This window comes from Lagenorhynchus albirostris, chromosome 4, assembly GCF_949774975.1.
Source record: "Lagenorhynchus albirostris chromosome 4, mLagAlb1.1, whole genome shotgun sequence".
Taxonomy (NCBI): Eukaryota; Metazoa; Chordata; class Mammalia; order Artiodactyla; family Delphinidae; genus Lagenorhynchus; species Lagenorhynchus albirostris.
Genome location: NC_083098.1, coordinates 112,431,970 through 112,451,615, shown reverse-complemented (window position 1 = coordinate 112,451,615; position 19,646 = coordinate 112,431,970). Strand labels below are relative to the sequence as shown.

Here is a 19,646-nt window from a genome sequence, read left to right as displayed (position 1 = left end):
CTCTCTGACCGCGGGACCCTGAGAGACGTCAGGGCGGAGGGAGGAGGTTGGAGTGTCAGCTGCACACGGGGAGTTAGCATGGGTGAGGATGCGGCTGGCTGAGGAGAGGGTGCAGACTGGGAAGAGAGCCAAGCCTTGGAAACTACAGCTTTCGACGGTGACCAGGGCAGGGCGAGAAGAAGATGGAAGCGGTGGAGTCCCACAGAGGGCGCGAGGGTGGGAGCAGTTCACGTAGCTGGAGTGGGCGGCAGTGTCAGACGGGGTGAGAAGGAGAGAGGATGGAAAATTGTTCAGTGAGTTTGCGGGCCAGGAGAGCGTTGGAGACGTTAGCAAGAGCCGTTTACTGGAGGGGTGGGGACGTGGCCAGACAGGAGTGGGAGAGAGGACGACCAACTCTGTGAAGAAGCTGAGCTGCTGGAGGGCCAGGGGGTGATGGCTGGAGGGCCCTGGCAGGTCAGGATTTGACTTTATTTCATTAAGGTGAGAGAGATACGAGCACTGATCAGTTTCGAGGGTAAGTGTCTGGTTGACCATATAGGTCGTTGAACCCACAGCTCTGTGCTCCTCTGTGCTGGGGGCGGTGACGGCGGAGCAGGGCCTGGGCTGTGCACTATGGTGTCTCTCTGTCCTGTGTTGCTGAGTTCAGCTGCCCAGGTCCATGGACCTGCTGCACCTTTCCCTGGGCCTAAGGCCAGCAAAAGAGCGCTTTCCCTGGTCACGAGCCCCTACAATTGAATGCTTATTCTTTCTCTTTCCAGATGGATGAGATCAAGGGAAAAGATCGTGTGATTCTGGCCTTGGAGAAGGAACTCGGTGTGCAGACTGGGCAGACCCAGAAGCTGCTTCTTCAGAAAGAGGCTTTGGATGAGCAGTTGGTTCAGGTCAGAGAGGCTGAGCGGTACCACGGTAGTCCAAAGAGAGAGCTCCCACCTGGCATAGGGGACATGACCGAGCTCATGGGTGTCCAGGTGAGGGGCTTATGCAAGCACTGGGGCCTCAGAGCTGACCACCTACCTGTCCTTCCTCCTACTGGTCATTCTTCTGGCGAACTTGCCTGCCTGCCTGCCTTTCCCCCACCCCTCCCCCTTCCCTCCCATCCATCTGTGCGTCCTTCCTTCCCTCCCTTACCCCTTCCTCCCCAAACGTGAGCTCAGTCGAAAAGAAATGAAAACATGAGTGCCGAGTATACAGTGAGAGCTCAGAAAGGGACCCAGTCAGATCAGGACATGACTTAAAGGCAGAGCTCTGCCCATGAGGAGAGCTCAGCCAGCAGAGAGGGCACCTGGGGCCACAGCTTGGTACTTATCAGGCACAGAGGAGGCCAAAGCTGCATTCATTCATTCATTCCCTCATTCATTCATTCACTAAATACTCAAGTGTCTGTTGAGTGTGCTGTGTGCAGACACCACGTGAGGTGCTGGCGTCTCAGTGGTGAGGTGGGCACAGTGCCTGCCCTTGAGGAGCGTCCTGGAACTCTGTGACTGTGCCTTTGTCAGAGATGCTTGGCGGGCAGGGGTTGGGACGGGAAGGTCCCCAGATACCACGTTCAGATGTCAGGGAGCCTCTGGAGGGTTTGAGGTCTTGTCGCCTTTGAGATGAGGTCTTTCCACCTGTTGCTTGATTTGGGGGAGCCCCAGCATGGCGCATGGTCCTCCTAGTGAGGAGCTCACCTTTGCCCTCAGAGTTTTCCACAAAGGGTCCACAGAGCGCTTTGACTCAGTTAAGCTTTTTCAAAGTATGTTTGTATCTTGCTTCTTTTTTAGGATCAGCATATGGACGAGCGAGATGTGCGGCGATTTCAGCTAAAAATTGCTGAACTGAATTCGGTGATACGGAAGCTGGAAGACAGAAATACCCTCTTGGCAGACGAGAGGAATGAACTGGTAATCAGCCCCCAAGAGGCAGATGGCGCCTTGGGATGCAGGAAAGCAGCCCCGGGGCCACAAACCACGCCCTAAACAGGAAGTTAACGCACAGGCCATCTGGTTTTCTCTACTTTCCTTCTCATTTCTTCCTGATTAATAATCTAACACTCGCTTGTTGAGGAAACCTGTTAGTGCCCTTGATTCTGTAGGAATTTATCCTGAGCTGACAATCAGAGAAGTTCAGTGAGGGGTGTGGACAGGGTTTTCATCGCAGTGTTGTTTATAGTAGCAACCGAAACCAAACCAAAACAAAACCAAGCCCCACCTAAGTATTGATCAAAATAATTATGGAACATTTATGCAGTGAGTTGCGTGCGGTCATTAAGAATGATGTTATAGGTCACATTAATTTGCCATAGAAATTTGTTCACGATTAATTAAATGATAAAAGCAGTCTACAGAACAAAAATACATTGTCATCATCCTGGATTTTGGAAGTTGTTTTAGGTGGTGTGATTATGGATAATTTTTATTTTTTGCTTATCTATTTACTTTCTTTTGCATAAAAGTTCACATATTTCTAATTTTAAAAATAGTGAATGTGAACTTCTGGTTAAAAAAAATAAATCTCTAGTAAGAATAGCAATTTCTTGAATATGTTTAAGTTTGCTGGATAAACAATTAACCTAATTTTTATGTAGTGGTAGTCAACACGTACAAATGTCTTGACAAGTGTCTCGTAATATTTCTCTTTATTCTAAATTTTATTATGAAAGTAAGTGTAACAATATATTTGAAAAACATGGGAGATGAAAAGTGTTAAAAAGTGTCACCTCGGGCTTCCCTGGTGGCGCAGTGGTTGGGAGTCCGCCTGCCGATGCAGGGGACACGGGTTCGTGCCCCGAGCCGGGAAGATCCCACATGCCGCCGAGCGGCTGGGCCCGTGAGCCATGGCCACTGAGCTTGCGCGTCCGGAGCCTGTGCTCCGCAACGGGAGAGGCCACAACAGTGAGAGGCCCGCGTACCGCAAAAAAAAAAAAAAAAAAAAGTGTCACCTCTTCACAATTTTAACAGGATCAGAATAAATTCATTTCCTTCCAGTATTTTTAAAGGCATATTTTTATATAGTTTTCATCAGACTGTACATCTAATATTATGTCTCCACTTTTTATTTAAATATTCATGAGCTTAAAAAAAAATCCCTCATGAGAGGCAAAATAGTTTACTAAGTGGATTAGAGAAAAAAATAGCTTGCTTGAAACAATGCAAACCTTCTGAAGTGTTTAAAGTAAGAATCAATAAGCTGGCCAGCACTGGGATCTTAAAATCATGAGGCAACTTCTGTTAACAGTTCGAGGTGATTCTCACATGTTTTTAACGCTTATGCAAATATTTTGACACCCACGAAGAGCCTTCTTTTTATTGTTTTGTGGTTACAAACGGGACATTTTCCCTGTGTAATATTGTTCTGCAACTTGCTTTTTTCACTTGCTGTGTCAATTACAGTGCTCCCCAGCAATGCGTGAGATCCACCTTTGTCTTTGTAACGCTGCATCATACTCTGTTGTGTAGACACACCATGGTTTATTCAACCATTCCTCTCCTGGTGAAGATTTAGGCCGTTGCGCGTTTCCTTGCTGTTGTAAACAGTGCCTCACAGAAGATACATTTCTGTCTTTACCGACTTGAACCTTTATTTCTGCAGGATAGATTTCTAGAGGTACAATGTATGAGTCAAGGTACATGTTATACTTTAATGGCTACCATCAGTGTTTTATCTTAACTTTCACAGCCTGGTAACCAAAAGCAGGGGTGTGCAGTCAGTCCCTTGTGTTTGGTTCTTGGTCCTGGCACTTTCTATGTGGTACATCACTCCACCTCTTTGTAGCCAGGTTCTTTGTCTGTGGAATGGGGATGGGGATGGGCCCCCTCCTAGGGTGGTGGTGAGGGCTAAATGAGAGGGGATGCCTGGAAGGTCCGAACATCGTTTTGGACACATGGCGAGTACTTGATAGATGCAGTGGTTCTTGTGATTGTCGTGATACTGATAAATATTTTAAATTGTTTATGTTTTTCATCCATTAAAATGACCCTGCGAAGACTATCACTATGCATTTTGTTCTCATAACAAGTCTCTGAGGCAGATACTACCATTATTCCCATCTTATAGAAGAGGGAACTGAGGCTGAAAACTCGGCCGTGGTCATGCAGCTAGTGTGTATGTCACGGAGGACACTGTACTCAGAAGGAAAAAGAGTGGGTGCCTCTAATGGAGCAGCCTCCCAGTCCCAGCTCCCCCTCCCCCTCGCCTGTCATCTCTCATGTCTCTGTCTCGCTGGACTGGCCTCCACACAGCAGTCAGAGTGATGGATTGTTCTAGAAGGCATTCCTGACCACAGAGTGCTCCTGCCTCAAAGCCCTGGGGGCGGCAGGAGTGTGGCTGCAGGTGGAAACAAATGGCAGAGCTCTCAGCTCCCTAAATCAGACCTCACCATGCCCGCCCCTTCTCTGCCCATCCCGCAAACTCCTTGCTCCCGCTGCACTCAGCGACGCGCCGTCTTCTTGTCCGTTCTGAACCCCTGGATGTGTGGTTCCCCAGCCTGGCGTGTCCACCGGCGCCTGTCTCACTGTGTTCTTACCTCTGTTACCGTCTTTGTCCTCTTCTCTCGTCTGTTGGACGGTCACCCCATCGTGTCATGCCTTTGACCCAGCTCCCAGCACAGGGCCCGGGCCCAAGAGGGGCTCCTCAGATGCTGATGGGATGAGAGAGACTGGAAGGACACCTCGTCAGTCATAGGGACTGTGCTCAGAGGACTCAGGGCATGGCTCCAGGGCTGGATGGAGCCCTGAGCATTGAGGCTGGCATTGAGCAGGGCCAAGGGATCGTCTGTTGTCTGAAAAGTGTTGAGCTTTCGGCTAGGTCTCTACCTGGAGAGGAATGGTGGCCAGGAGGAGCTAGGTAGCTGGAATGACATTTATGCATGTGACCCATGACCTCTGGGGGTTATGCCCGGAGGTAAAGGAAGTGTGGAAGAGGCTCAGGCCACTTGCCGGCGGGGACGACCTGAGGGAGGTCTCTGGGCCTCCGTGTTGGGCTGCACCCCCTCCTGTTGCCCTGCCCGAGGCCCTCTCAGGCTCAGGTGGGAGCCTGCATTTGGAAGCCAGGTGTCTGTGGGCTCTTCGTGGTGTTTGCACCACCCAGGAGATGTGGTCCCAAGCAGCGGCAGCTCCAGGCCAGGGGGCATCTCCACTGGCCTCTGAGGTTGGCTCTTACAGCTGCTGCCCTCTCTGTCTGGCCGCAGCTGAAACGCTCCCGTGAGACCGAGGTCCAGCTGAAGCCCCTGGTGGAGAAGAACAAGCGAATGAACAAGAAGAACGAGGACTTGCTGCAGAGCATCCAGAGGATGGAGGAGAAGATCAAGAATCTCACGCGGGAAAACGTGGAGATGGTAAGTCATCGTCTCGGAGGCCTTGTCTCTGCCCGGGCTCCTCCAGCTCCTGGCCCTCACCGTACACGTTCCCTGGGGCCACTTCCTACCCACCTTCCCCAGGAAGCCTGCCGAGCGGTCTCAGTCTGCACCCGTCCCTCCTGCCTCTGTTCTCCACAGTTCACAGCACTGTGGGCATCTGTGCCTGACAGAGAGCCCGGGGCAGTCAGACAGTGGGTCTCCACCCAGGGTCCTTAGGCCCAGCCCTCATTCTCTCAGCTTCCTCATCTGTGAACTGGGAAGGAAAATATCAGTGCTGTGGGTTTAAGGAGAGGATGAGTGATGGCGTAAAACATTCTCACAGAAAACCCGGTGCACTGACGAAGCTCAGTACGTGAATGATTACAATTTTGCTCTGAGTGCTTTGAATTTGGGCCTTTTATTTGCTCCAACAAGAATGACTGGTCTTTGTGGTCAGGGTGGTGTCTTGCAGTTGATGGTTTAAGGAATACTCTGAGGTTCATTGTCTAAACTAGTGTCAGTCATGCCCATTTTACAGCTGAGAAGACTGAGGCTCCGGGAGACAGAACACCCTTCTCCCACGCCCTGGCAGGTCCAGGTGTGAGTGTGTGTCGTTACCATGTGTTCCGTGCTCTCTTTCCCCAGCGACCAAGCTTTCCAGGCTTGGTGCAGACACCCACCTCTCCCCACCAGTGCCCACCCAGCCCTTCCTGTCAGCGTCGGGCACAGTCAGCCACACCTCGGGCCTGACTCTGGTCTGCAGCTGTCCACTCCTCCAGCTTGACGACCTGGGGGCTCTCATCCCTCCCTCCATTCTTCCATCCCATATCCCCAAGCCCACACTCCATGCCCTGACGCGCACGGTGGCTTCCTATCAAGTGTTGTGGATGAGTGGCCCTGCAGTGCCCTCTCTTCCCTTGGCTGCAGAAAGAGAAGCTGTCGGCACAGGCGTCCCTGAAGAGGCACACTTCCTTGAATGACCTCAGTTTGACGAGGGACGAGCAGGAAATCGAGTTCCTGCGCCTGCAGGTGCTGGAGCAGCAGCATGTCATCGACGATCTCTCGCTGGTATGTCTGCATGAGCGTGAGCGACAGCCCTCCGTGGGGCGCATGAGACCCAGGCCCCGGGAATGGCAGCAGGGCTGCAGGGCGATGCTGCTGGCAGGGTGGGATCTCACAGAGCTCCTCCTGGTGATGGGCACCTTCCCCCTTTGTTCTTCCAGAAAGCAGCCTCCACTTGTTTATATGACATCACTGGTATCTGGGAGTGGTTTTCATGGCTACTCTTTTTCTCAAATCTTATCCCTAGTTTGCTGCCATTGAGAAGCAGCATCAGTTTTTTAAAAAGAGCCTTCTGGCCTCTACAGAGTGGGCATGATCTGTCCCCAAGAAATCTATTTTCTTTTCTTCTAGCCTAGTTGTTGCAGACTGTGAACTTGAAAACTGGAACCTTGTGATCAGAGCAGAATTTGAAGGACTTGTTAAGACTGTGTGTGTGTGTGTGTGTGTGTGTGCGGCGCATCATTAAGGGGGTTGTATGTCTTAAGTAGGTGGAGTGTTACACCCAGAGAATTCTGCACCTCTTTGTGGAAGGAGCTTAGGAACCAGGAAGGGAGCATCTATAGTGAGCTTTAGTTGCATCTTAGAAGCAAAGTGTGGTCTGCTTGCCCAAGGGGGTATGTGATGCTTCCGTTAGTGGATCTTCAAAAAGTAGAAAAGCCAGTGATCAAAATTATAGAAAAGGCTTTGACTGTAATTGTCCAATTCATTTTGCTTTCCTATCTCTCTATCTCTACTCCTTCCTTCTCTCCTTCCACTCACCCATCCATCCTCACTCCCATCCCTCCATCCATCTTCCCATCGTCCCCTTCCTCCACCCATCCCTTCTTCCCTCCATCCCACCTTCATTCCAACCATCATCTAATCATTTATCCTTCCATTCATCTTTGCTTCATTACACGAAAGTCTTTATGCCACATAAGATGAAAAAAACACACTCAACAAAACAATGATAGAGTTGAAAGAGGAAGATTAACAGATAAGACTAGAGAAAAGGAAGATAGCAGCATCAGTTAAGATCAGCAGGGACACATGGGTGGACCATATGGGCTGTGGCCAAGCACCAGATTTGTCTCTGGGTTTCCTGGCAGCCAAAGAGAATAGGAACATTTGATTAGGAAGGAGAGAATTTACTGGTTTTATCTGGGGCAGAATGCTGCTACTCCTGCTACTACTCGATGGGTGCCATTTCTACTGAAAAGAACCACAGGTACCCACAGTCTCTGAAGGGCGTGTTCCAGTCCATATAGCAAAGGAAGAACCTGAGAGTCAGAGAAATGAGGTGTGTCACCTGACCAGGAGGAGGCCCCATGGGGACTTGGCCCCAGCTCTGTCTGAGATCAAAGCTGCAAGCTTTTTTATTTTCTGCTGGGATCACTGACAGCTGATGTCTAGTCAACACTGCCTAAAGTTTTATAGCTTACAGCCCCAGAGACAGACAGGCTGGAGTTTTACAAGATTGGCAAATCTTGGCATTTTTTTCTGGGATGGTCCATGTCCAGTTAACGGCATGGCTCTGTAGCTGTCAGTTCTGAGAAGCAGCCATGCCTTGGGTGCTCAGAACCTGGACTGACCCAGGCCTGGTGCAGACAGGTAGGCACAGCAGCATTGTAAGTTATGCCCTCTGAAGTCAGCTGGGTTGGTGGATGTGATGTGAGGCTGGCTGAAAATCCCAACAGTTGTGTTTCCTTCTAGGAGAGAGAACGGCTCTTGCGCTCCAGAAGACATCGTGGGAAGGGCCTGAAGCCACCCAAGGTGAGCGTGCGAGGGCGCAGCTGCCCTGCTTTGGCTCCATGCCAGCGTCTGCAGGGCGGATGGTCCAGGCATAGGGGGAGAAGTGAGCAATCCATAGAGGAGCCCTAAAGGCAGACACACTCACATCTCTGCATATTCGATGGTGAAAAACCTGTTATAACTACCTCTGAAAGCAACGTGGGGCTGCTTACTGTAATTTATTCATGGAAAATTTACAGATGAATTCTGTATTTAGGTCTCAGGGGATGCACACCCCAAATTAAAAACTTAAATACTTAGACCTTTTGAAGGATTTAAAAGACACTTAGTCTTGGTTTATAACATCTATATCCTGTTTTGAAAAATCAGGAGCTTCGGGCTTTTTTGGAATGATACAGGATGCGTTCTTTTTGGAGAATGTGGTTTTGCCCATTTTATAGAGATGGTGTCCAAACGTCCAGTGAAGAGAGCAGAGCTGGGTTTGGAAAACTCGGATGCCCACAGGGACCAAGCTGGAAAGTAAAAGAACAAATTGGTATTTAAAAAGGACTTAGTTTGCATTAATACCCGTAAACATTTTTCACTTCCATGAAGCTGTGGGCCTGTTCTCCTTTTTATTGAACCAGATGCCCCTCATGGTTTATCTTTGGGTAGAGATATGGTTGTAGAGAAATATTTCTCTCCTATAAAGAAAACAGCAGTGCAGATGTCTTACTGAATGATCACAGATATATGGCTTTCGTGTCAGGGTGACAATAGGGAGTGGTGGGGACTGTGGAAAACTGGGCCCAGACTATCAGCTGCTATAAGAAAGTGAGCCAGGTGGTATCAGATATTCCAGTCATTCAAGAGAAGTGGGACTCCTTATGCATTAGTTTCCTAGGGCTTTTGTAACAAAGTACCACAAACTGGGTAGCTTAGAACAACAGAAATGTGTTATCTCAAGGTTTTGGAGTCTAAAAGTCTAAAATCAAGATGTTAGTAGTGCCGTGCTCCCTCTGAAACCTGTAGGGGAATCCTTCCTTGCCTCATCTTAGCTTCTGGTGATTTACTGGCAATCTTTGGCTTTCCTTGTCTAAAAGCTGCATAACCACAATCTCTACTTTTGTTGTCACGTGCCATTTTCCCTGTATGTCTCTGTATCACGTGGCTATCTTCTTATAGGGACACCAGTCACATAGGGGTCCACGCCACTACAGTGTGCCCTCATATTATTGCAATGACCTTATTTCCAATTGAAGTCACATTCTGAAGTACTGGGGGGTTAGGACTTTAACATATCTTTTTTGGGGGACTCAGTTCAACCCGTAACACCTTTATGTAAAATCTAAGGGTTGTAAATATTGGTGCAAATTGTTTATAGTATACTCTGTGGGCCAAATAAAATATATCTGTGGACCGAATTTGGACACATGCATAAGTGGTTATTTATACCATCTCATTTAATCTTCATAGCAACCCTGTGAGACTGGTGTTATTTTTTTTCATTTTAAAGTTACAGGAAGTATATAGATATAAAATTTAGAAATGAGTCAAAGAGGTAAAGTAATTGACAAGGCTGACCTTCAGCCTCAAGTCTTGGGCTCCAAGGCCCAAGCTCGTGCCACCAAGTGAAGTTGAATGAGATACAAATCTCTATGCACTGACATTAGAAACTCAGGAAAGGGAAGTGGTTCAGCAGAACTTGGTTATTTTTAAATTTATATACTTTATTATGGAAGTAGTATAACCACATTGTAGACTATCTGGGAGACAAGGGGTCCATCACAGCGGTACCTCCCCAGTGCAATCAATGTTGGCATTTTAACACAATCTCCGCTCCCCCCATCCTCATTCTGCTTCCATTTTTTTAAAGAATGTAACTGTAGGGCTTCCCTGGTGGCGCAGTGGTTGAGAGTCCGCCTGCCGATGCAGGGGACACGGGTTAGTGCCCTGGTCCGGGAGGATCCCACGTGCCGCGGAGCGGCTGGGCCCGTGAGCCATGGCCGTTGAGCCTGCGTGTCCGGAGCCTGTGCTCCGCAATGGGAGAGGCCACAACAGTGAGAGGCCCATATACCACAAAAAAAATAAATAAATAATGTAACTGTAATTGTAGAATACACTTTTGCACCCTGGGTGTTTACTTACTACTATGCTATAAAGCATTTATCCATGTTATGATGCTGTCATCATAAATGTGAATGTTCATGGCTACATAATCCATGGAGTGGATGGGCTATAGATCTGTTTACTGTCCTGTGTCTGCCAGGCATGTTTGCTTCCAGCTCCTCACGGTTGTGAATAATGCTGCAATAAATGTGTCTATGCTGAGCAGACCACTCTTCACGGGCCAGTGCTGCTGGATTCCCTGAGTGCTGAACATCTCATTGGGTGACCACCCTTTCCGTCTTCCTGGACTTCCTTCTTCTGTAAATGTCGCCACAGCGAACTCTTTTTGTCCAGAAAACTGTGTCCATAGTCTGGATCGTTCCCGTGGGTAGATTCCCGGAAGTCAAAACGTGGGTCAGAGGGTGTGAAGGCTTCAGTCAAGAACATTCGCCCCCAGCCCCCAACCCCTGCTTTATAGAAGGGTTGCGTCATTTTGCACAGTTGCCAGTAATGTACACCAATGCCATTTTCACCACAGGACATATGTTTAAAAAGCAACAATCTAAAGGTGTTCAGTTTGTTGCACGAACTGGATGTGCTGCGGGCTCATATATCCCAGAAAGGTTTTCAGGAAACCCACTTTGGAGCCGTAACTATATTTTTCAAACCTTATCAGAATGCCTGGAATAAGAGAGGATTATGTTTCCCCTCTTCCTGTTTCTGAATGTGTCTATGGGAGGGAACTTTACAGAGGCCTAGAATGGGCTTGGGATTTGCTAGGCTTGCATGTACAGCCGGCAAGGAGGGCAGCACCTGTGTCCTGCTCACCATGTCCTGGTCACTGCCTGGCACAGAGTGGGTGGCCCTAAATAGCTGTTGACTCAATAAACAAATTGCTTTTACTGGAATGATACATTTGCCTGACACTGGGTCTTCTCAGGATGGGGATGTTTGGTCACTGTAATTGCAATAGTTTTATGCCACTGGAAGGTGGAGTTTGGGAACTTCTGTGGGAAATTTCCTGACCTGATTCAGGGTCTTTCCCACTTACTATGACCCACCAGCATCTTTCTTTTTCTCGAGGTTCAGTGTACAGCTGTTTCCCTTATGCCACTGCTCAATCCCAGCTTGTCGGGGCTGGATGGGATGTTATCTGGGTCCATCGGGGACCCGGTTAGGTTTTTAATTCTGCAGGGCTGCCTCTCAAGCTGGGCAACTTCCCTTCCTCCTCTCCACAGGCCGCAGGGATTCAGTACTTTCTTTTCTCTCCTTAAATGCCTCCATCGCACTCTGTCCCTTATGCATCCACGCACTTTACCGCTTTGTCCGGGTCCTTGCATGACACAGTGTCATGGTGAGCGCATTGAAGTTTCCAGAATTTTCTGGAAGTCTGACAGCCATCCCTGCTCTCTGGCTGTTGCAAGCCTCCCTGGACTCTGCAGTTCCCCCGAAGGGGCTCCTCTAATTCCACACCCACAGCCCAGTTGCTGCAGAAGTGCTGAGGGCAGAGCAGTGATGCCAGCCCTCATCTTCCAGGGGGCCATCCTGTCCCCGAGGGCTGCTGACCTGTCTCATGGGTCTTCTGGGGACAAGACTGGTGTTGGCTGTCCCTGCCCGGGGACCCTGCTAGTTCAGCCCCGGGTGGAGGTTGCAGGAGAATGACCCTGAGCGGTTCCTCGGGCCCTAGCCAGGGAGGGGGACTTGCTCTGCAGAAGGTCTGATCAGGGCCTAACTGGAATCAGAGCCCCGCCATGGAGTGGGGGGTGGTAGGGGGTCAGCTCGTGCGGCCTGGCAGCAGAGAGCTGTGTCTTAGGAGAGAGCTGGGTGCGTGAAGAATGGCTAAAATTAGTACAGTTTGCTCACGCACCTTGAAAGGGGGGCTGGGATCTTGGATGAGGCTCAGAAACCGTAGCCTGGAACAGCGTGGGGGTCACACCGGCTCCTAGCTGTGTGGCCTTGAACTCTGGGAACCTCGGTTTCCTGGTTCTTACAATGAACATCACACCCATGAGATTAAAGGTAGCTTCTGGCTCCATGCCTGTTGTGTCGTCAGGGATCAGTAAATTATAATTTCTCTTTCTCCCTTCATCTTAAATCAGTAGCTTTCTTTTGGAGGGCCTTTTAGATGCAGGTTCCCAGGCCCTGCCCCTCCCCTCCCCCCCACTCTAATTCACGTCACCATCTTTTAGATAGAGACAGTCTCAGGTAGCAGTGAGGCGACATCTCGATGCCCTGTAGACAGCAGCCATCCTTTGAGGGGAGGTTGGGAAACATCAAAGCACCACCTGAGAATAGGCCCTTCCTTGGGTTCAAGCATCTGTTCTGTGGTCCCTTCTCCCAAATGGACAGGGGTCTGCTGTCACCAGGACACAGTTCACACCTGGGGAGCTTCTGATACGTCACTTCTGGTCAGCGGCTCCTGCAACCATTCTGATAGGACACCTAGGGCCTATCCAAACTTGACCTTGTGCCTCCAAGACCAAGCCTGCGGCCTTGTGGAGGGAAGGGCCAGGGTCCCAGCAGCTGCTCTGGGACAGAAGCCAGGGTGCCGCACTTTAGCCTAGCTGGATGCCAGGCACTTTCCATCACGTGAATACATTTCCCATTTTTAAGTAGCCAAAGGAATCTTTTTTCCCCTTTCTGGTTGTTTCCACTTGACTTTGTTCCTGTACAACCCTTCCCCATGGCTCTGTCATCAGCCTTTGAGTGTGGAGAGGGCTGGATCCTGCCTCGTTCGTCCAGTTATGAGCAGCTCCCAGCACAGCACCCGGCCCACACAGTGGGGCTCGATCACATGGACTAAGTGAGCTGTACTTCCTTTCAGTCCTGCTGGTCTGTGAGGCTCCCCGCGTGGCAACGTGCAGCCGAGGGCTTTCGCTGGGTGTTTCCTTCCCTGGACGGGACAAAGGCTTGTCCCTTCCAGGCTGGGCAGCACCCCTGTCACCCGACCTGGGGCAGCATTGCAGGTTGCTGGGCAATGGAGGGAGGAGAAAAAGCAGAGCTGCGGGCCTGACCTGGCTGCAGAGCCTGCCCAGGGCACCTCATCCCGCATAGCAACGCCCATGGGGACATCCAGGCCATACCCGAAGACTTTGGAATAGATAGGAGGTGATGGTGGTTCTAGGCAATGTATTCTAGCAGGGCAGGAAACCCCAACACGGGGAGTGAGCATGGGGGTGAGCCTCAGTCTTCGGAGAGGAGCCAGCTGAAAGGCGGGTCTGCAGCTCCTGGCCTCCTGCCTGGTGTTAGGAGGGGATCCCAGACCCAGTGCTGAGGGGCTTGAGGCAAAGCTCCCTGATTCCAGACCCTCCTCTCTAGGCCTCTGCTTCCTCATCTGTCTCCACCATCTTCCTTTGGGCCCTCATCTGCTGTCCTGGGGTTATTGCCACAGCTCCCTGGCTGCTCCCCTGCTTCCAGCATCTTCCTCCCCCGAGAGCTGTTCAGAACGATCTTTTCATGGCACACGTCTGACCCTGCCACCTTCTTCTTAGAAACCCTCCACTGGTTCCCCATTTCTTCTGGGCGCTTGCCTCCTGCCCAAGGCCTATGGTAGCTCGTGTCCTCAGTGGGCTAGGTGGTGAAGGCCAAGGTGGTACAGCTCTCAGCCCTTCCCCTCCCCCCATCTCTCTCGCCATTGCTCCATCATCCGTGGAGCATCTGCCTTGGGCACAGCACAGCGTCAGGTGATGGGTGCAGAGGGGTGCCTCCGCTCTTGAGGAGCTTCCAGCAAAGGTGGGTCTAAGTAGGTCCAGGAGGTTGGACATGTGTCATGGACATGTGTCATGGTGTCCACAGAGCCAGGAATCTGCTTGCAAGGCAAAGGTTGTCTTTCATTTTTCTTGAGGGTTCAGGTGTAGAGCAGCTCAGAGAGAAATCAGCCTTTAGGCTTATCGCAAAACTCAACAGTTTGCGGATGACTTGATTTCTAGGATTATCTCCCTCTTCCCCATTAGCCAAGATTATTTCTGTTGCTAGCGTCAAAAACTCAAAGTCATTTAAACAAAGAAAAAAATTTGTATAACTGAGAAGTTTAGACTGGTTTCAGGCATGGCTGGATCCAGATGTTCACACGATATTGCCAGATACCTGTCTATCTCCATCTTTCAAATGTACTTTCCTCTGGGCTGGCCTCTTTCTCAAGCAGGCTCGCCCATGTGGTGGCCCAAACAGCTTTAGCAGCTTCAGGCTGGCATTATACCTGTCTAGCAACCTTTGTGGTCAGAGGGTGTCTCTCCTTAGTGGTTCCAGCAAAAGTCCCAGAGCTGGTGCTCCTTAGCTCAGCCTGGTCACAGGCCCATGCCTGAACCAGTCCCAACTCTGCCTGGGTGGCAGCTCATTTGGAAGGATGACTTAAAGACTTAGCACTAAGTTGCATAGTATGACATGGTTACGTAGCTCATATCATGGCTACTTTGAAAGGAGCAGAGTATCAAACATTATTGAAGTTAAAATATATATGAACTTGGCTATGTATATTTTTTCTTTTGTGAATTAATGTTGCTTTACTACCTTTTAATGTTGCTTTACTACCTTTCAAATTACAGAAGTTTTACTTTTTAATGGTAAGATATGCCCTTTTTTAAACCCTCCATTAGGAGGGTTTTTTTCTTTTGATCTTATGCTTAGAGAAGCTTCTGCAAGAAACACAAGGCCCTCGTAGGTGCCACACGGGCGGGAAACTGAAGACCTCTCTAGTTGCAGTTTTTCTGTTGGATGATGGTTTCTTTCGGTTCGTATAAATGATAAAAGCAAATACTTACAGAAGAATTGCTGAGAACCCATGAGTTTAACTAGTCCGGGGCGTGTACAGGGTGGACGGGGATCAATAGAGAAATTCCCCAAGCCTCCCCGTTTTGGGCTCTGGTCGTGAAGAAGCCTCTCTCAGCTTCATGGTTGCTAGCGCTGTTCCCGGGGGCCCTTGTGATCATCCAGGGACCCGGGCCCATGGAATGGCCCCGACAGCAGGGCAGCTCAGGGAACCTGGGGTCTGCGAGGAAAGCCCCCAGAGAATAAGCCAGACTGGAGGCCGTCCTCTGTGACTGACACGCCCAGGCCCGGCCCCTGGAAACCGGCTCCTCTCAGCCCACGGATCTGCCCCAGAGCTGGCATCCCTTTTAATAAAGGTGCATCTTCCAGAGTATCTTCATTCTCAGAGCTCTGCAGCAGAGAAGGAAGACGGTGGGCTTGTGTGGTCGAGGGAAGGAGAATGCTCTGGGGAAGAATCGGTGCTTCCTCCTAGGACTTGAGAGAGACCTAGAAATTGATGGCAATGATATGGCTTTCGGCTCCCTTGACACACACGGCTAGTGGGTCCTGCAGCCCCTCCCCACCATGGAGTATATCCTCTTTGTGCTGTACTTCTCCTTTTTCCTCTGTCTCTGCGCCCTGGTGTGCCTCTACTTTTCTGGCTGCCAGGAGATGACCTATAAGCATGACGGTGAGTGGCCAGCTTTGGGGGATAGGTTGTGGCCATGTGAAAGTAAGTGGCTATGATCGGGGAGCTCCTTCCTGTGACCGCGATTGTTGGGAATGACACAGATGAGGAGAGAGGAGGCTGAGAGAGGCTGGAGTCAGTTGAAGGGTTGTTTATTTGGGGGGTGCCTCGCCTTTTCCTCTCCATCCCATGTGATCTGCTAAGAATGAGCGTCTATTCAGCACGTAAATGGAGAAGAAATGTTTATTTTTCTGTCATTTTTTGCCCAAACTGCATTTCAAGCATTTGGATTAGTTAGTAAAAAGGTGTCAGCAAGGCAAGACTTTGGTAGTAAAGAAAATAGAAGTCTGGAGGAGTGCGCCCCTTTTATACAGAAAATGCACTTGGAATGGGCAAAGATGGAAATTTTATGCTCCTGAAGTGTCTTTTCATAAGAAATTCCCAGAGAATTTTTGAACAATGGAGGCTCCAAAAAATCGATGGTTTCTTTCATGCTTGACTTTTTAAAAGCCCATTATGAGCCGAGCATTTGAGGAAACAGTATTTGCAGGTGATTTTCCTCTCATTCCTTGGAGGCTGGTGTGGTATTTTGTGTATATGAAAATGCAGTGGAAGGCAGTGTTGCTTAGCCTCCAAGAAGACAGCCACCAGATTTTCACTTGAAACATTAAAATGTCTTTTTCTATCTTGTTGTTTTATTAATAAAGGCATAAATATACATAGTACATTCTGGCTTCCCATATAATACAGTCACTTAAAAAAACTAACCCTCAGAGGAAACAAACTAACCTCACCCATAAGTTATACAAGGTGGGGGGCAGGTCATAGTCAGCTCACTGCTGCCCTGGAAATTGTCTGTGCTGTGTATTTGCGGATTCGTCTCCTTTCTGATTATGGGGGTATAATTTGATCCTTTTGTGTTTGATCCCCACTCTCAGAGCCGCTTCCTCCTTCCCTCACTGCAGCACGCTTCCTAGGGTTCTTGGTCTCTGGGGCCACATGATACTTCAGGGGGCTCCACTTGAGTCTGGGCAGGTCTGCTTTAAATGCGCGGCTGCGGCGTCTGTAGTTAATACACTGTACTAGGGCTCAGTAATTGAGTACTTAACTCGCAGTCCGGCAAGTTTTCAAAAAGCGGGTTGTCCTAGGTAATGGAACACAGAGTCATCACCTCCCAGCATGGCCCACGACACCTGCAGTGAGTGACCACCACTCAGCATTGCGTCCTGGTCGTGCGGAGACAGTGAGGCTTGCTGTTTCCTGGGGCTCCATCGGTGTGCCAGGCAGGGCCCTCCCCGCATCACGGCTCGCTGCCACTCAGCACAACAGGCCTGTCCCCAGAGGCCTAGCAATTAGCAGTGTTTACAAGAAATGAGGTCAGCTGAGTGGCTGCCCAGAAAAATAAGGAGCCTGAGGCTCGGGTGAACTGCGTGTGCGCAGAGGAGCTGAGCGCTGTAAATGCTTCCGCCATCAGATGTCATAACCACAGCTCCCTGGAGATGGAACATCTGGAACATCGTTGACACTTGAACTCAGGTGGGGTTTCTCAACCCAGGGGCAGGGGGGATTTGAGTGTAGGATTGTCTCCTCCAACCTCCACTCAGAAAGGAGCCTAATAGGGTCTCACATTTCTACCTGGTGGACTCACCTGGGGTGCACAGTCAGGTGGAGGCCCAGCTGATGCTGGCTGTATGAATGAGGGAAGGGAGGTCACGTGCAAACCAGACACTATTTGTGGGTAAACAGGTTTGTTTGGCATTGAGTTCATTGCAAATACTCATTGAACAACCGATATTTCTTGAGTGTGTCAGGTCCTGGGCTACAGTGGGGAAGAGAAGAGCCCAAATCCTTGCTCTCATGGAGCAAAATCCCTGTCCTCATAGGGCCTATATTCTAGAGGAGAAAGACAGCTAATAGACACATAAGCAAAATATGTCTTATGTTAGGTAGCGATGAGCACTATGGAGAAAAATAAAGGAAGGAGAACAGAGGTTGAGGTGGGGATAGATTAGTCAGGACTTTGATGTGGTGGTCAGGGAGGTCTTTTTTAATGTTACATTTGTGCAAAGACTTGAGGGAAGGGAGGGAGAGAGCCTTGTGCATTCTGGTGAAAAGCATCTAGGCAGTGCAAAGGCCCTGTGGCAGGCATGTGGAAGGTGCAGGGGTGTGCTTGGCAGTGTGGCTGGAGCCCAGTGGTGAAGGGCATGAGGCCAGAGCAGAGTAGGAGGCAGGTCCTGCAGGGCCTGTGGACTGCAGTGTGGATTGACTTTTACTGAGGTATGGTGCAGAGCCGGTGGGCTTTGAGCAAAGGACCAACGCGACCTGACTCTTGTTTCAAAATAGTTCATCTGACCACCAGGGTTTGGGACAAGGGCAGGAGCCGGAAGGACAGTAGGAGGCAGTTTTTTAAATTTCAGTGAGAGACGATGGTGGCTTGAGCCAGGAGGGAGGCGCTGGTTCCTGGAGGATTGGATTCCGGGCTGAAGATGGAGCCAACAGGATTTCTCCCAGAGGCGTGGAACATGGGGGGCGGGGCGGGGCGGGGAACCTAGGTTTTTGGCCTGAGGAACTAAAAGTATGGAGCTGCCGGTGACAAGCACGTTAGACTGTGGGAACAATTGGTTTGGGGGTGCCCACTGGCCAGCCATGGAGCTGTTGAGGAGATTATTTGGGAGTTCACGGGGCAGTACCTGCCCCTCCTGTATTAAATAAACAAAAAGGAGCGCAGGGTGAAAGCAGTTTGCAGAAACACGAACGCCAAATGCAAAGCCATTGTGGGTGGCAGCGGTGGCCAGGTGCCTCCAGCACAGCCTCTTGAGAGACACTAACCGCACGAGATGACAAAGGAGCCCCTTCTTCTCCCTTCCCGATTCTGAATTATTTCCTAATCACGTTATTGATTGTGGTACCAACCACATTTTTCTTACATCTGGGCACATGAGATTGTACACAAGCATTAGCCCCAACAGAGTGGGAGGCGCCCTGCGCATGTGGGGAGCGCCCTGACCCCTCCCTCTGTGTGTTGCGGGGGGGGGGGGGCGGGCGGGGAGGGGGATCTGGGAGGAGCCGGTTCAGATGAACGGGTAGGAGCCTGGGCTTGGCTCTGGATTTAGTTATAGTTCTTTCTTCATGGTCAAGAGTATTCATTGATTGTAAAAACAAATGAAAATCCTTCTTTGAGGCTATTTTGGGGAAGAAAAGCGCCAGTGTTTCTGGACAAGGGATGTTGATCTGGTGATTGTGAGTTGACATCTGCAGCCCCAGGGGACAGAAGCTCTTTGTGGTAGCGACCAGGCCTGGTTTTGGTCTAGTTGTAGCCCCCAGGCCCAACCTAGTGTCTGACCCATAGAAGGCGCTCAGTCAGGTGTTTGCTGAATGAATGAATGAATGAGTGAATGAAGCCCCATCTCCTGTGATATTTGGGGTGGGAGAAGTGCTGGGCAGGGTAACCGGGAGGCCGGCACACAGAGCATTTAAAATTGCCTCTGAATCTGAATATTGGCTGTATGTGGGTCTGTTACGCTCTTCCTTCTCATTTTGTAAGTGTTCCAAGTTTTCCATGACAGACGGTTAAACTAAAATTGCCTCACGGGGAACGTCTGGTGAGGACCTGGGGCCCACACTTGTCCAGCTGTAGTCCCAGGGTCCACCCGTGGACAGTCTGCCTCACCACCTTCCCCTGTGCCTGGTCTATAGAACACCACGTCTCGCGTGGCTCCCCTCCCCTCCCCTCCTCAGTACAGCAAGGATGCTGCTCACTCGTACTGCCCTGGGCGTGGTGCTTGGTGACCTCACTTTGTGCCCACAGGTGAGGTGGGGGGTCCCATGTCTGTCCGATGGAGAAAGTAGCTGGCGCTCAGAAGGGCCAAGGGGCTGACTTGCAAAAGGTCATCAGGTCATGCGCCTGGAGCCAGGGTTGGGCCAGCACGCTCTGCGGCAACCCTCCACCCTCTGACCACCTTTGGCGCCCCCTTTCTCCCCCAGCCAATCCCAGACAGACCCTACGACCCACCTCCT

General features: G+C 50.2%; 1 protein-coding gene across 2 annotated transcripts in view; it reads left to right on the top strand.

Annotated features, from left to right (window-relative positions):
• Positions 1-19,646, top strand: part of JAKMIP1 (janus kinase and microtubule interacting protein 1) — a 70,574-nt gene that overhangs the window by 15,718 nt on the left and 35,210 nt on the right. For both annotated transcript variants that reach the window (XM_060148531.1, XM_060148532.1), the window contains 5 exons: positions 759-968; positions 1,764-1,883; positions 5,168-5,314; positions 6,242-6,382; positions 8,069-8,128. In XM_060148531.1, the coding sequence (XP_060004514.1) occupies positions 759-968; positions 1,764-1,883; positions 5,168-5,314; positions 6,242-6,382; positions 8,069-8,128 (678 nt within the window). The remainder of the gene's footprint in view (positions 1-758; positions 969-1,763; positions 1,884-5,167; positions 5,315-6,241; positions 6,383-8,068; positions 8,129-19,646) is intronic.